The sequence below is a fragment of the Cololabis saira genome, chromosome 22, assembly GCF_033807715.1.
Source record: "Cololabis saira isolate AMF1-May2022 chromosome 22, fColSai1.1, whole genome shotgun sequence".
In the NCBI taxonomy this organism is placed as follows: domain Eukaryota; kingdom Metazoa; phylum Chordata; class Actinopteri; order Beloniformes; family Belonidae; genus Cololabis; species Cololabis saira.
The window spans coordinates 12,992,508-13,006,011 of record NC_084608.1 but is presented as its reverse complement, the minus strand read 5'-3'; the positions used below and the strand labels follow the sequence as shown (position 1 = coordinate 13,006,011).

The following is a 13,504-nucleotide window of genomic DNA, read 5'->3' as shown; positions in this document are numbered from 1 at the left end:
TGATAAAGCTACGAATCATTGCATTAGGTATATTATACAGAGAGATAGATTGTAAAAACACATGGGTCTTGTCAAGAAAATGTATTATTACAAAGTGAGAGAGGTTACTTTTAAAATACTTCATAGATGCTACCCAGTCAAGACCAATCTTATTAAATATAAGATAAACATTGACACACTCTGTTCTTTTTGTGGTAATGTGGATTAAGCAATATCTCACTTATTTTGGAATTGCACATATACTCATATTCTCTGGATTGACCTTAATAATTTTATAAATGCTAGTTGATTTTTCCTTTAAATTGAGCATTCAACATGTACTATTTGGTGTATCAAAAAATGATATGACAAGCCCAGACAAAGTATATTTAATCAACCTTCTCTTAATTATTGCTAAATATCATATTCACTGTACTAAATTTTCTAGCTGACGTCCAAATATAATTGTTCTCAAAGCTATATTATCATATTCAGACAGTCTTAAACAGAGCATAAACCCCAAAGCAGTTAAAACGAGAAGCTTATGTGAAAAATATATTTCCAGGTTTTTTTTTAATTTTTCCTCCTTAAATCTCAAGCCTTCTATTTTATTTTGATATATAATTTACTGTCCTTAATTTGTAACGGCATTTTATCCTGAAGTTTTGTACCTTTTCTGTATACATCTGTCAATAATAACTAAAAAAAATAAATAAATAAAAATGTATTGACAGTCGTGGGCGGACGGTGACGTTTAGTATATTTTATTGGGACTGATGATATGGTTGTTTTTCATCTCAATACTTGTTCATTACCTCATCGTTTCTCGTTTTTTGCTCCCTATTACTGCATGATTAATTCATCATGACATCTGATTGCTTTCTATATTTTCAGGTAATTCATAGGCAAGGCAAGGTAAATTTATTTGTATAGCACAACAAAATGTTTCAGTCACAATTTTTCAAATCATTACAGATATGTGTAATACGAACATTAATGTGAAACAACTACAAAATAAATATTTACAAAATGTACAATTATTTTCCATTGTTTAATCATCTGAAATCATGTCTAGGTTTAAAAATTCACTTTCAGAGTTAGAATCTGAAGCCACTATTGTTTCATTAAGATTACACAGAGCACAACATGTTAATACGATCTTGTCTATAAGACTGTCCTCCACGCTGACATTTTGTTCCACTCTAATGAGGGTTTCAGGCGGAGTTGAGCTCAGAATTGTAAATTTCTGCCTCAACATTCCAATCAATCTGTATCTTAAGTCTTCTCTTTCTGGCCACAGGATTATGGGATGAAGCCTGCTTGACATGTCATGTATCCAACGATGAAAGATTCTTGATACTGTTGACTGATGAATCCCAAAGAGGTAGCCTAAAAATTCCTCAGACAGATTGGTGCGCAGCTTCATCAGTGTAAGAAGGAGTTCCTGAGTAGGCTTGAGGGACTGTTTAGTAGTAGCAGGAAGAACTGAATACACATAACTGAACAACAACATGAAAGTCTGTAAATTGGGTAGTCCTGTGAAACATTTCAATTTTCTGTCATGAAATTGTGAAGGGGCGAGAGTACGCTGTTTCAACTCACTTTCTAATTTGTGAACTTTTTCCCTCAGTGATTGACATTCAGTGTTTAAAGATTTAATCTGTTGATGTAATGAGGCAATGTCACTGTGTGTCTCCTCCGTCTGGACCTCGATTCCTGGGACTTCAACAACCTCTACCTTTGGTTCTGATGCAGGAATTTGATGCAGGTTCAGGAGAGCGGTGGCAGCTTGCTCTTTACTTTCGTCGGCAACATAAACTTCTCTAGACCTCACGTATTTCTCCAGGTTGTTCACGGCCCGAGTTCTTTCAGCGGTGGAGGTGAAACTGAATAAGCTTGGCACGTAGTCAGGGTGTAGGAAATCATCGCTCTTTTTTCCTGAAAGAAACCAAATGTTTTATTAGTAATATAATATTCAATACATCACTGCATAGGAAATCTACATGGTTTAATGAAACCATGATAGAAGTTATTACTTAACTTACATTTGACTCATGCAGCTATTACCTCCATAAAGCAGGATTACAAAAAGGTAGCCTAGGAATGTGATTCAGCCACCTATGATGATGCTAGTAATTAACAAAATGTCAACATATTTTGTAGAAAGTTATTAGACTGTCTAAACCTACAACGTGGAGTAGCATAAGAAAAACTGTCGGTGCGTCCGAAATACTAAACAGTATATACTCAAAAAGTATACTTTAGTTCGGCACAGTTTTGAGTAAATATCAGTAGTGTGCATTAATTGGGACGTACTACTCAGATCCACACGGCACTTCCTGCCGTTGGGAGGGGGAGTTGTTACCATGGTAAGCAATATGGCTCAACAGCGCCCCCTAGAAAACTTTGTGCCTCAAGCCCCACAATACGGTTTGACGTACATGAACGAAAATCGGTTCACACTTGTATCATGTCGCAACTTAAAGAAAAGTCTCTTGGCGCCATGGCCGAAACCGAACAGGAAGCCGGCCATTTTGAATTAATCGTGTAATTTAATACGGCCCGAACCGTAACGTGCACCCAGGTGTTATACATCAAAATGTGCGTCTCCATCCTGCGACTATGGGCATTACTTTTCTCAGTCAAAAGCGTTACCGTGGCAGCGCTAGACGCCAAAAAGCACGCCCCCCCTTCATCTGATTGGTCGATATCTGATACTTCCTACTTTCTGCTATAACTTTTGAATGGTTTGACATAAAGAGTCATGGGTGGTGTCATCGGACATGGTTTCGAGTCCTTGAACATAATTGGTTTCAAATTAGCCCCGCCCCTTCATCTGATTGGTCGATATCTGATAGTTCCTACTTTCTGCCATATCCTTTGAATGGTTTGATATAGAGAGTCGTGGCTGGTTTCATCCACTAAATGTCCAGGCCTGAAGAATCTACATGCAAGTCATACAAGCACTTCCACTGCAGCACGCCTGAACGTGCACAAGGGTGTGAGGGCCCGTTCATCGCTGCTTGCAGCTTTAATTATACTTAATATTATACTTATGACATATACGTATCTGCAACTTCAGCAAACAAACACCGCTGCATTGCATTGTGGGAAGTTCCTGCTCAGCTAGTGTCCATCAATCCATACTAATACATTTCTCCAGAATGAGTATGGATAGAGCATACTACTGAGTACGTACTAATGTTTCAGACACTAAAAAGTCTCACATACTGTTTTTGTCTCTAGTTTTGTCCAAGACAAATTTCTCTCAAGGGAGACAATAAAGATTATCTTATCTTATCTTTTGTTGCTCATTAGGAGGAAGGATGGGATTTAAGACGCAGCTTGTGTTTGTCTCAGCCAGCTAACACTAGGCCTACTAACCATCCTCCTCTTTGATGGTAAAACCTGGTTTAATAAATGTTGACAACTACGTTATAGTTACAGTTACTCAGTACAAATGGAAGAAGCTAAATGCTACATTGAAGAGTAGTGACTACAGTATCCAACTGTATGATTTGACGGTTTAAGGTTAGCTCCAGCATTACCTGATACAAAATGGGAACCGCAGATCCAGGTTTCCTTCCCCGGAGTCCAGTCGGTTCTGCCAAGTGCAGCGATCCATTGCTCTCTCTTGAGGTTATTTTTCGGCAGTCTGTAAAACGATAACTCCGAATTCTTGCAAAATCTACGCTTACAGCCGACGGCACAGCAGCTCTTTCCCATTTTAGTTGTTTTCGAGCGCTGCTCTGACTGAGAGTTGACACTGTCGCTTAGTGTTTCTGCCACTCAAGCCTGGTTCATGGTTCCGCGTAAAATCGACGCAGAGCCTACGTCGTAGGGTACGGCGTAACCTTCGGCGTAGGGCACGCGGCGACGCGCACGGCACGGTGTGCGTCGCCGCGTACCCCCATGCCGTAGGCTTTGCGTTGGTGTAACGCGGAACCATAAATCAGCCTTCAGTGGACGTAACCCGCGCTGGAGTCGCATCTGTGACGTCATGCGCATTCCCTCTATTCAACACAAGGCACTTTTACACAATTCCTTGACGTCGATAACAAATGTACCACTACCTTCTGCAAAACTGAACCTGAAACTGTAACTCACTTGTTTTATGGTTGCTCATATAGCAGCATATTTTGGAAAGAAATTGAGAGCTATAAACTATGTAAAACAACACATAAAATCAACATTGAAGGGGAGAACATTATCACTTATTTTGAATTCAAAGAAAAGAAGTTATGCACTATTGTCAATCTTTATATTTTATTAGGGAAAAATTTCACATCCAAAACTCCATTATTTAAATTTTTTTTGATTGAAGTTGATTATTATCTCAAGTTTCTTATATTAATTACAAATAAGAAATGTATATCAATGATGGATATCCATTCTGAGATTTTCAATCATTAAGCTGTCACAAATATAATTTTAATTTTATGCGAAATATTATAGTCTGTCACACCAAGCTTTTGTTTCTTTTATGTATTTTTTTTCTTTTTATTTATTTAATTTAATTTATTTATTTTTTTTTCTAATTTTCTTGTTGTTGTTGATGCATGACTGTGCTCTGTGCTGCTGATGTTGTACAGGTTGTGAACTGAAATGTCTGCTTGTTGTACATTGTTTGTATATTGCAAATTTTCAATAAAACATAAAAAAGGCACTTTTACACACATTTGAGCACACCCTCTATAGCACACTTCAACACAAGGTAGGCCTAATTTAAAGTGCTTTACATCAACATTAAAAGCGGCAAGACACAATTAAACAGTAAATAACAAATAAAATGATAAGGAAAGAGGTAAAATAATTAAAAGCACAAGTTGTTAAAAAGTAAGGGCAGGTAAGTATTTAATTTAAGAGTACGCTTCAGTAAACAGTAATGTTTTTAGGCCTGATTTAAAGGATCTACAGTTGGAGCAGACCTCAGGTCTACAGGAAGTTTGTTCCACCGGTGAGGAGCAGAATAACTGAACGCTGCCTCACCTTGCTTGGTTCTGGTTCTTGGAACACACAACAAACCAGATCCAGATGAACCTCAGGGGTCTGGGAGCTTCATAGGAACTAACAGATCAACCATGTATTTTGGTCCAAGACCATTCAGGTCTTTGTAGACCAGCAGTAAGATTTTAAACTCTATCCTTTGACTCACTGGAAGCCAGTGGAGCAATTTCACCATTCATGATCATATAAAAATATTACCAAAATAACCAAAAACCAATCTCTGCCACACATACCAGATAAATTATTTTAATTGTACAAATGTGACCATGACTGTAAGTGGGTGTCAATCCTATCCTCATGTGGCTTCATCACAGAAAATATGTAATTGAGCTCTTCACTTTATTACTGTGTTAGTGTTAATTGTGAGAATAAGCCCTGCTGCCTTCCAACTCATAAATTATATAGATATCCCTTTGAGCACAGAGCCAAACTGTGTCTGAAGGTAACTGCTGATACAGCTTCATAAGCAGAGGCATTTATTAAGGTGTTCTCTCCCGTAATGAAACAGCCTGCCTCCATCTCTCATCGATATGGTTCTTGCTGTGCTGAAGCAACAGCAGCAGGATGAGCAATCAAAGGCCAAAAGACAAATTTCACTCTTTCTGTCTGTGTGAGTGCCAGCCAATGAGGACGTCAGTCTTATTGATTTTCTGTTTTCAGACAACAGCTGTTCATTAAATGCCATACGAGAGCGGACCAAGACTTGGAGGCAACTTTCGATTGAAATTCATCTGAGGATAGTAGTTTCAAGTTACGCAAGGGGCTCTACTTAAACATCACTAGACGAGAATATATTCCACATAGCATTCAAAAATAGGTGAATGTGGCCAGTGTGTGTGTGTGTGTGTGTGTGCGTGTTATCAGTAACAAACCCAGACCAGTTCTAAGTTGTGTAATTACATAATTGCAGTGTGAAGTGGCAGCTGCATCCTCCACTCAGACCATCAGAAAAGTGATGCACAGCACTCACGCACACATTTGAATTATTAATTGGAATACACAGGAAACAATTTAGGAATAGTTTTGAGGGAAAGTGATGTCATATCACACATGTGTTTTACTGCACTCACACACCTACACACACACACACGCGCACACACAACTAATTAGCAATAGACGTTGGCAGCTGAGAGGGGGGTCAGCATCACACTTGCCCCTGAGGTAAAGAATCTGTTGCCAGGACGAGAGTCCCCGAGGAGGAGGTGCTGACAGCCACACAAGTTCACTCCCAGGTCAAAAACCATAGTCCTGATGAAAAGATGAATTGTGTTGTATAATTATAATATTTCACAGCAACTCTGACTTAGACACATTAGTTTTAGAAAAGCTATGTTATTCAGAGTATTTTGTGGAAATCGGTGTTGAAAACTCATGGATCCACAGAATGTCTCTTTCTTTCTTGCTTTCCTATCATTTTTTAGTTCTGGTGAGTGATGCACTTCTGTGAAGCTTCTCTGCAGACAATCACAGTTGCTATGAGGTGATCATTTTGGACAGGGGGATTATGTACTCAGAAATTTGGTGGATTTCCAGATTAGATGTTGAAGCCAAAATCATGTGAAACTGATAGCTATTAGCAGTTTGCTCTGTCCAGCTGCTTTCACGTCTCCATCAGCATCAGATTTTCAGGACACCTGGGTGCACAAGACTGAGATGGAGCCCAAAGTAGTTGAAATTTGCTCTTCTAATTCAATCATTGGTCTCATATTTTAGTCTATTTTTACCCTCTTTAACCTTCTTCCCTGCACTATCCTTTCTGGCACAAAAGAGATGCGTCAGAGCTAGCTTTGCACAGATGTGTATAACTTATGTCAGACATAAATTAATGTGTCCCCTGGTGAGTGAGAAAAGGTTCATAAGCTTCTGCATATGTTCAACTACTCAAAAAACCTCCTCTTCAATCAACATTATTCATGAATCTGTTCCCCAAGACTTCACTATTTTTAGAGAGAAGCATTGTCAGTCATTTTAATATTTAGTTGTTGAAGGTAAAGTGGAGGAGGACATTTAAATGAGGTCAAAGTATAAGAAAATGATACTTTCAGTGGTCAGTCAGTGGCCCCTTGACTTTGGCAGAGTTGTATGAAAGACTTAATGTATGTTCAGTCCAGAACTTTTATAAAACCCACACCAGGGCCACCCCTCCCTAAATGTTGTGCGTGAGGCGGAGGAGAGAAAAGAGACTTGTAAACTGACCACGCAATGATTGGCAGCAGCCGACATCTGACCAATCAGAGGGCTGCGCGTGCAGGCAGGCTCTTGCAGAGCTACAGAAGGGGAGATTTCAACATGTCCAAAATACATCACGAATCAGAAGGGAGCAAGAGAGAGAAAAAAGGCATAAGATGAGGAAACTTGTGCTTCAGTTGGAGGTGGGTATGTTGTTGAAATAAAACTTTGCAGCACAAACACCTGCGCTGCCGATCATCAGAAAGGAATCTGTCTCCAGTCTCTGTCTAGACCGGAGATTTCTGTTTTGGTCCTGACAAACATTTATTGAACACCTTGTTAACGCCCTCTGCATTCACCTTGGTTGAAAAAGAGTGGTAAAATGACTAGTTGGTGGTCGTATATACAAATAACATTTCACTTAGGGCCCCAATTCAGTCAGCCTAGATAGTTCCATATTTGACCACGTAATTAAGAGTTATGGCAACTTAAAATTTAATGATGTAGCTTTGAACTTTGCTGTGGGACCACTGACACATTACTCAGGATGTACGAGAAAAAAAAGAAAGAATAAAAACCTTTGCCATTTGAAACTGAAGGTCTAAAGGTCACAAAGACCAAATTACATATAAAATCTCCACGTCTGTTGAAGAACGAAAAAAGAAGAGACCACCTCATTGACATTTAAATTCAAAATGTCAACTTCCTGTTGGATTTAGGGTTGTGCCTAAGATACTTGGTTGTATGCAATGCCATGTTATATCTGTTTGCCAATCATTAGGGCTCCTTTGATGAAAGAGTTAAACCAATGTTAGGCCTCTGTGCACACAATGAACTTTACTGCACAACGTAAAAAACCTTTACAGTTTAACATCACAAATATCTTATACTAAGTAAACGAAAGTCATGTCCACCTGATTAAATTTATAGAATGAACGAGTTAAAGTACACCTCCTGGAAATATATATGTATAAAAAGAGAGCCAAAATCGAGGACAAAATTAAACGTTTAGAGGAAAGTCCAAATAGGCTTTTTTTTCTTAAAATTTAACGTCTCATCTGCTTTATCTGTTTTGGTTAAATGGGACCTATTATGGCATCTAATACCTATTTTAAACAGGCTTTGAATGTATTAAAAAGCTGCTTTTGATTGTTTTTCTTAAATAAATTAGTAATCCCTAAAAAAGCCTATGAGCCATGTCTTTATCTTCCCATTCTCTAACCTCATTATCTATGCGGGATTCTGAGTGGGCGGGGCTATGATAATGAGGCTCTGTGCTGATTGGTTGCCTGAATGACGCGATACACCGCTACGAAAAAATGGCGGAAGCTCCGGCCGGCGGAGTTAGTTGTGGGCGTGGTTTCACGCATCGGAGGCCAACCGATGTAAATCGCTCCCGTCGTTATGTAACGAAAGGGAGCAGAATCTGAACGGCTCATAGAAGCCACCTCACACTGGACGGCTCATCCGGGCGGCTGTACAGATACTGCAGAATTTGTGTTTCTTTCCTCCTTCTCTGAGTTGGCAGGCTGAGGGGAGACCACTTTATATATGTTAAAGCAAGAAAAAACGTGTTTTTCATAATAGGTCCCCTTTAACTTTGAGTTGCTCTGCTGATACACTGTACTGTAATCCTTTGAAGTGTATGCAATTTTAAAATGTTTCACACGTTTCCAGGTGTCTTCATTCCCTAAAACCGCAACTTCTTGTTTTATGGCTTAGCATCAACAATTGCCTCAAAGCCAGTTGGAGAATAAAATACTGTTTTTACAGGGAAGCATCTTCCAAATCTTCAGTATCAACCGACAACGTTTGAAGAAGCTGAGGTCAAATTCTTAGGTGCCGTACATCATAGCACATCAAAAAGATGTAACTTCTCGTTGCCAGCAAGTACTTATCTAAGGACAGAATACACACATAAGGATCTATTCAGGCTTATCTGTTTTATCATCATGAGTACTTTGGATCAAACTGGACCATGTATGTGATTCATAACAACATACTGTACACTGTAGGTTCAGGGTGTAGCACTGAAGTTTTCCAAATATGCTGATTGTAAAATGTTGCATCCACATGTAAACATTTTCATCCACCGGATCTGTAAGTATTAGTGTAATTAAGACGAAAGGAAAGGAAACAAATTGCACCATTTTATCACAAGTTCACACAACTGCCAGTGTTTTAGAACAAAAAGAAAGTCCAACTGTTCCCTTTTTTTAGATACATTTGCATCCCTTGTCGTGACAAATGGTTTTCCAGCTTTACACCCCACCTCTCCTCCGTGAGGAGGGCATTATTTGAGATTCCTCCTACAGTTTCAAGCCTCCATGCAAATATATATCTGGACAAATTACACAGCCCAACCCTCGAAACACATTGCGATCTTATAAAAGAGCATACAGTACGCAGCATGAGAGCCGGTACTAGCAAACACAAAACTTTGTGGAGTTTACACTTCCACAAGTTAAACTAAATGAAAAATACTGCATTGACAATTTTATTCTCAAATAACTACATTTACCTCATCTGCATTTTGACCACACTCTTGTTAGGAACTTTTGGTATGGACTACTTTTTATTAATGCTTGCAAGGAGAAATAGTCTTGTGATGTATTTTCAAACCATATTGTGCTTAAAAGCTGCTACAAATAGTTCCAAGACTGAAGGTGCATCAATTAATGCAGTAGAAATGCAGTAGAAATACAGTTAAATATCCATCCATCCATCCATCCATTATCTATACCAGTGTTTCCCAACCCTGGTCCTCGAGGCACCCCTATCCTGCATGTTTTACATGTTTCCCTGCACCAACACACCTGATTCTAATTAATGGTCCTAATTAGCTTGTCACCAAGGTCTGCACAACTCTGTTGATGACACACGTACTTTTATCACGGTGTGCTGAAGCAGGGAAAGATCTAAAACATGCAGGATAGGGGTGCCTCGAGGACCAGGGTTGGGAAACACTGATCTATAGCAACTTTATCCTTTGCAGGGTCACGGGGGTCTGCTGGAGCCTATCCCAGCTAATTTTCAGGTGAGAGGCACGGGTTCACCCTGGACAGGTCGCCAGTCCATCGCAGCAGTTAAATATATATCCTGAAATTAATAAACTATCCCTCTTTATATATTTGTTTCCAGTCCTGAGTGCAGTCCAGTGCTTTGTGGAAAATGTGTTCCTGCCACTCATTGCACACATACATAAATGAATGAATGTGTAGTTACAACTATTAAATGGAAGAATGCAGATTTACCAAATCAGAGTTTGCATCCTCCGGTATTTAACATCACTCAGTGTGTTTACATGCACATTTAAATCAAGCTATTGGCGACAATCTAGCTAAGGATTAAACTGGAGTTTCAGAGAAATCCAAGTATACATGCATGAGAAAATAATTGATTATTTAGTGTGGTGCGTTCGACTCTGCGATGCTAGGTGGCGCCACATGCACTTTTGTGTTGGCGTTCTTCTGGTTATTTCTTTGTTGTACGTCTTCTTCTCCTACTGTGTTGATATTCTGGCTTTCGTGGTGTTGTCACTTCCAGAAGGAGGAGTCCCGGGGCAGTTACTAGCTCGGCTAAGCGTGGGTTGTGTATACATGTCGGAATAACTCGGATTAGAACGCATTATCTGGCACTAATAGCTCAATCTCAAGAGCTTCAGTTCGGTTCGACTACAGCCCGGCTAAGGTGTGTACATGGCTTTAAAAAATTCAATATCGGTCGGATTAAGGCAACAATTCGACTTTGAAGTGCATGTAAACGTACTGACAGTCCTTCCAACAAAGCTCAGCCTGTGACATCCCAGAAAAACTGAAGAATCACCGACATAAACTGCACTACTTTCAAGTAAAAGAAAAATAAATGAAGCTGCATATCCAACTGGTCCTCCCTCCCACCCAATCTTTGGTGACTCTCTGCTTCCACCTTTCTTTCTGACTTTTGTTTCTTTCACTCTGACACCCAGACTCGCACTCATGCACGACCAAGAAGGAGGGACAACCTTCATTACCATGGCGTGAAAATATAGGGCACACGTTCAAACAGCCAGAGGTGAAATCCTCTTTGGAAGTCAGGGATCTCAGCGCCTGCCCACGGCTGATAGGAGGGTGTAAATGTGCTGCCTCGGCCTCTGAGAGGAGCACTCTCACTGACGGCTTACAGAGAGACAGAATGAGGACGTCACAGGCGAGTGAATTTGTTCAAACTGACAGGTGTACACACACAAGTTTTCTCTCACACGCGTACAGTCAAGTTTGTGGCATACATACAGGTAATCCCCTACTCTGTGTCCCACACACACGCAGGCCGACACAGACCGGTGAGAGCCAGCCACGCCTGCTGTATTATGTCTGTCACATTAATAACCAAGGATTTTGCTCTCTATGCGTTGTATGTGAGTGTGGTAGTTTTTCTGGGCAGAGAACATAGAGCCGTATATATGAATAGATGCAAATAGCTGCATCTCTATATTAATCACATTCAGACTAAAACCCCTCTAAAAGTTTAGGAAAGGCAGGAAAAGAAAAGTCAGTGTGTGTCACGGTTTTGAGTTTGTTGTGGTATTTGTTTTTTTTTCCACAGTTTGGGTATTTGGGTTCCTGTTTTATTTTGAAACCCCATGTCCTTGTGTTTAAGTTTTGTCTTGACTGCCCTGTTTCCCATCTGCCCTGATTGTTTGCACCTGTGTCTCGTCAAGCCCTCTGTGTATATCTTGTCTTGTCTTTCCCTTGTTCCCTGCTGATCCGTACTGTTTCCCCCTGCATGTGTCAGGTCAGGTTTTTGGATTTTGTCTCATCTAAGCTTTTTTGTTTGTTGTAAATCCTGCTCAGCAGGAACTCCCGCCTCCTCGTCTCTCCTGCATCTGGGTCCTACTCTGCCTCATTGTGAAGAAATGCAGATGGGGAATTTGAGTGCAGTCATTTTAAGCGTTTCTTTTAACAATTCACCTGCCCTCCATGGTTCAAGAGAAGTTAAAAAACAAACAAACTCCAGTGTCAGTGTTTTTTTTTTTTGATTAACCAGTGTTTTATGGCTTGTGACTTATCACTATCAGGTGATATACAGTACATTTCTGTAGCTTTAAATTTACTTTTTTTCTGGAAAAGAAAAGAGCTTCACTTTGTTCTAAATACTGGATTCAATTCCGAGTTGGCATAGATTTATTTTGACACTGGTTCAGCTGTGATCAGTAGATTTTCATTAAACTGCACAACTAAAAAGTCTGCCACTTTTAGCACTCATATCTTTGCTAATAATGGGTATATTGTATGCAGGCATTGTGTGATGTCAGATATTTCTTAAGAAGGCCTTGTAACCTTTTGTTTACATGCCAGCATGTAATCTTGACAAACGGATCTCGATTATTGACAAATGACTGCTTGTTGTCTGTACATGTAGGTGGCCCACAACATTGACAAAGGAGCTTTTATCTGCAATCATTTCATTTGTGTGTGTGTGTGTGTGTGTGTGTGTGTGTGTGTGTGAGGGAGAGAGAGAGAGAGAGATGGATGTAGGCACTAAGTGAGTTTTACAGGAACCTCATATGTGTGTTAGATTTATCCGATTCAAACTTCATTGAATATCTACAGAACAAACCCTGACTATTAGGCAAGCACTAATAAAAATGACATTTGCAGAAGTAATTGATTTATTCAAATGTGACATCTTAATATACACTGAAAGCGAAGTGGTGGCTTTAGTTGAGTTTAAGAAAATCCCCCAAAAAACTAAAGAAAATGCTCCCTGAGGAGAACTACTTTCAACTCCCATTGTATTTGCAGTGTAAAAAGGCAAAAAAACTAATTTCTTTAAATTTACAGTAAATTATTTCATTACAAAGTCAAAAGATGGACTGGCAACCCTTCCAGATTGCAAAAGCATGTTTTTAGACTGGAAAGAAGCCAGAATACGCAGAGATACTTTCATTAGCTTGCTGCTTTTCTGAAGTTTGTGTTTAGAATTTGTAACCCCAAAGATTTTCCATCAATACCACATAGAGTTGTTTAATCAGCCCAGTGCATCCAAACCACTCTGAGGAAGCATTCTTGGCATGTCTCAAACTGAAACATCCTGCCACTCACTTCCCACAGGTGTAAATTAACCATGATAACACCCTTGTCAAACAGCAGTGAACATCCTGCAGTGGGGAGGGTTCCAGACATTTTCTCTTTCCGTGGTGCAGTCAGTGGATGAAGCCGCCTTAATGACAGCAGGAGAAATGAAAAATGAGAGGCATGCATACTTGATTCAAATATGAAGGGATTTGGGAGAATCGCTGTTAAGACTCCTGCTCACTCCTCAGCTGCTCGGCACTCATCTCAGTTCTCTGCAATTTTGCCTCCATGTA

The 13,504-nt window shown here is 39.7% G+C and overlaps 1 protein-coding gene across 1 annotated transcript; it reads right to left on the bottom strand.

Annotated features, from left to right (window-relative positions):
• Nucleotides 1-784: 784 nt before the first annotated feature.
• On the bottom strand, nucleotides 785-3,782 carry LOC133423213 (THAP domain-containing protein 1-like). The gene is made up of 2 exons (XM_061713376.1): nucleotides 3,528-3,782; nucleotides 785-1,917 (listed from the first exon to the last, which is right to left on the bottom strand). The coding sequence occupies exons 1-2, from the start codon at nucleotides 3,703-3,705 to the stop codon at nucleotides 1,031-1,033; spliced, it is 1,065 nt and encodes a 354-aa protein (XP_061569360.1). The 5' UTR covers nucleotides 3,706-3,782; the 3' UTR covers nucleotides 785-1,030.
• Between the last annotated feature and the right edge of the window lie 9,722 nt (nucleotides 3,783-13,504).

Bases quoted from the DNA above. Each gene is read 5' to 3' on its own strand.
- LOC133423213 (XM_061713376.1), bottom strand. From the start codon at position 3,705: ATGGGAAAGAGCTGCTGTGCCGTCGGCTGTAAGCGTAGATTTTGCAAG. The intron at 1,918-3,527 runs GTAATGCTGGAG...GGTTTCTTTCAG, and splicing joins CGGTTCCCATTTTGTATCAG to GAAAAAAGAGCGATGATTTC.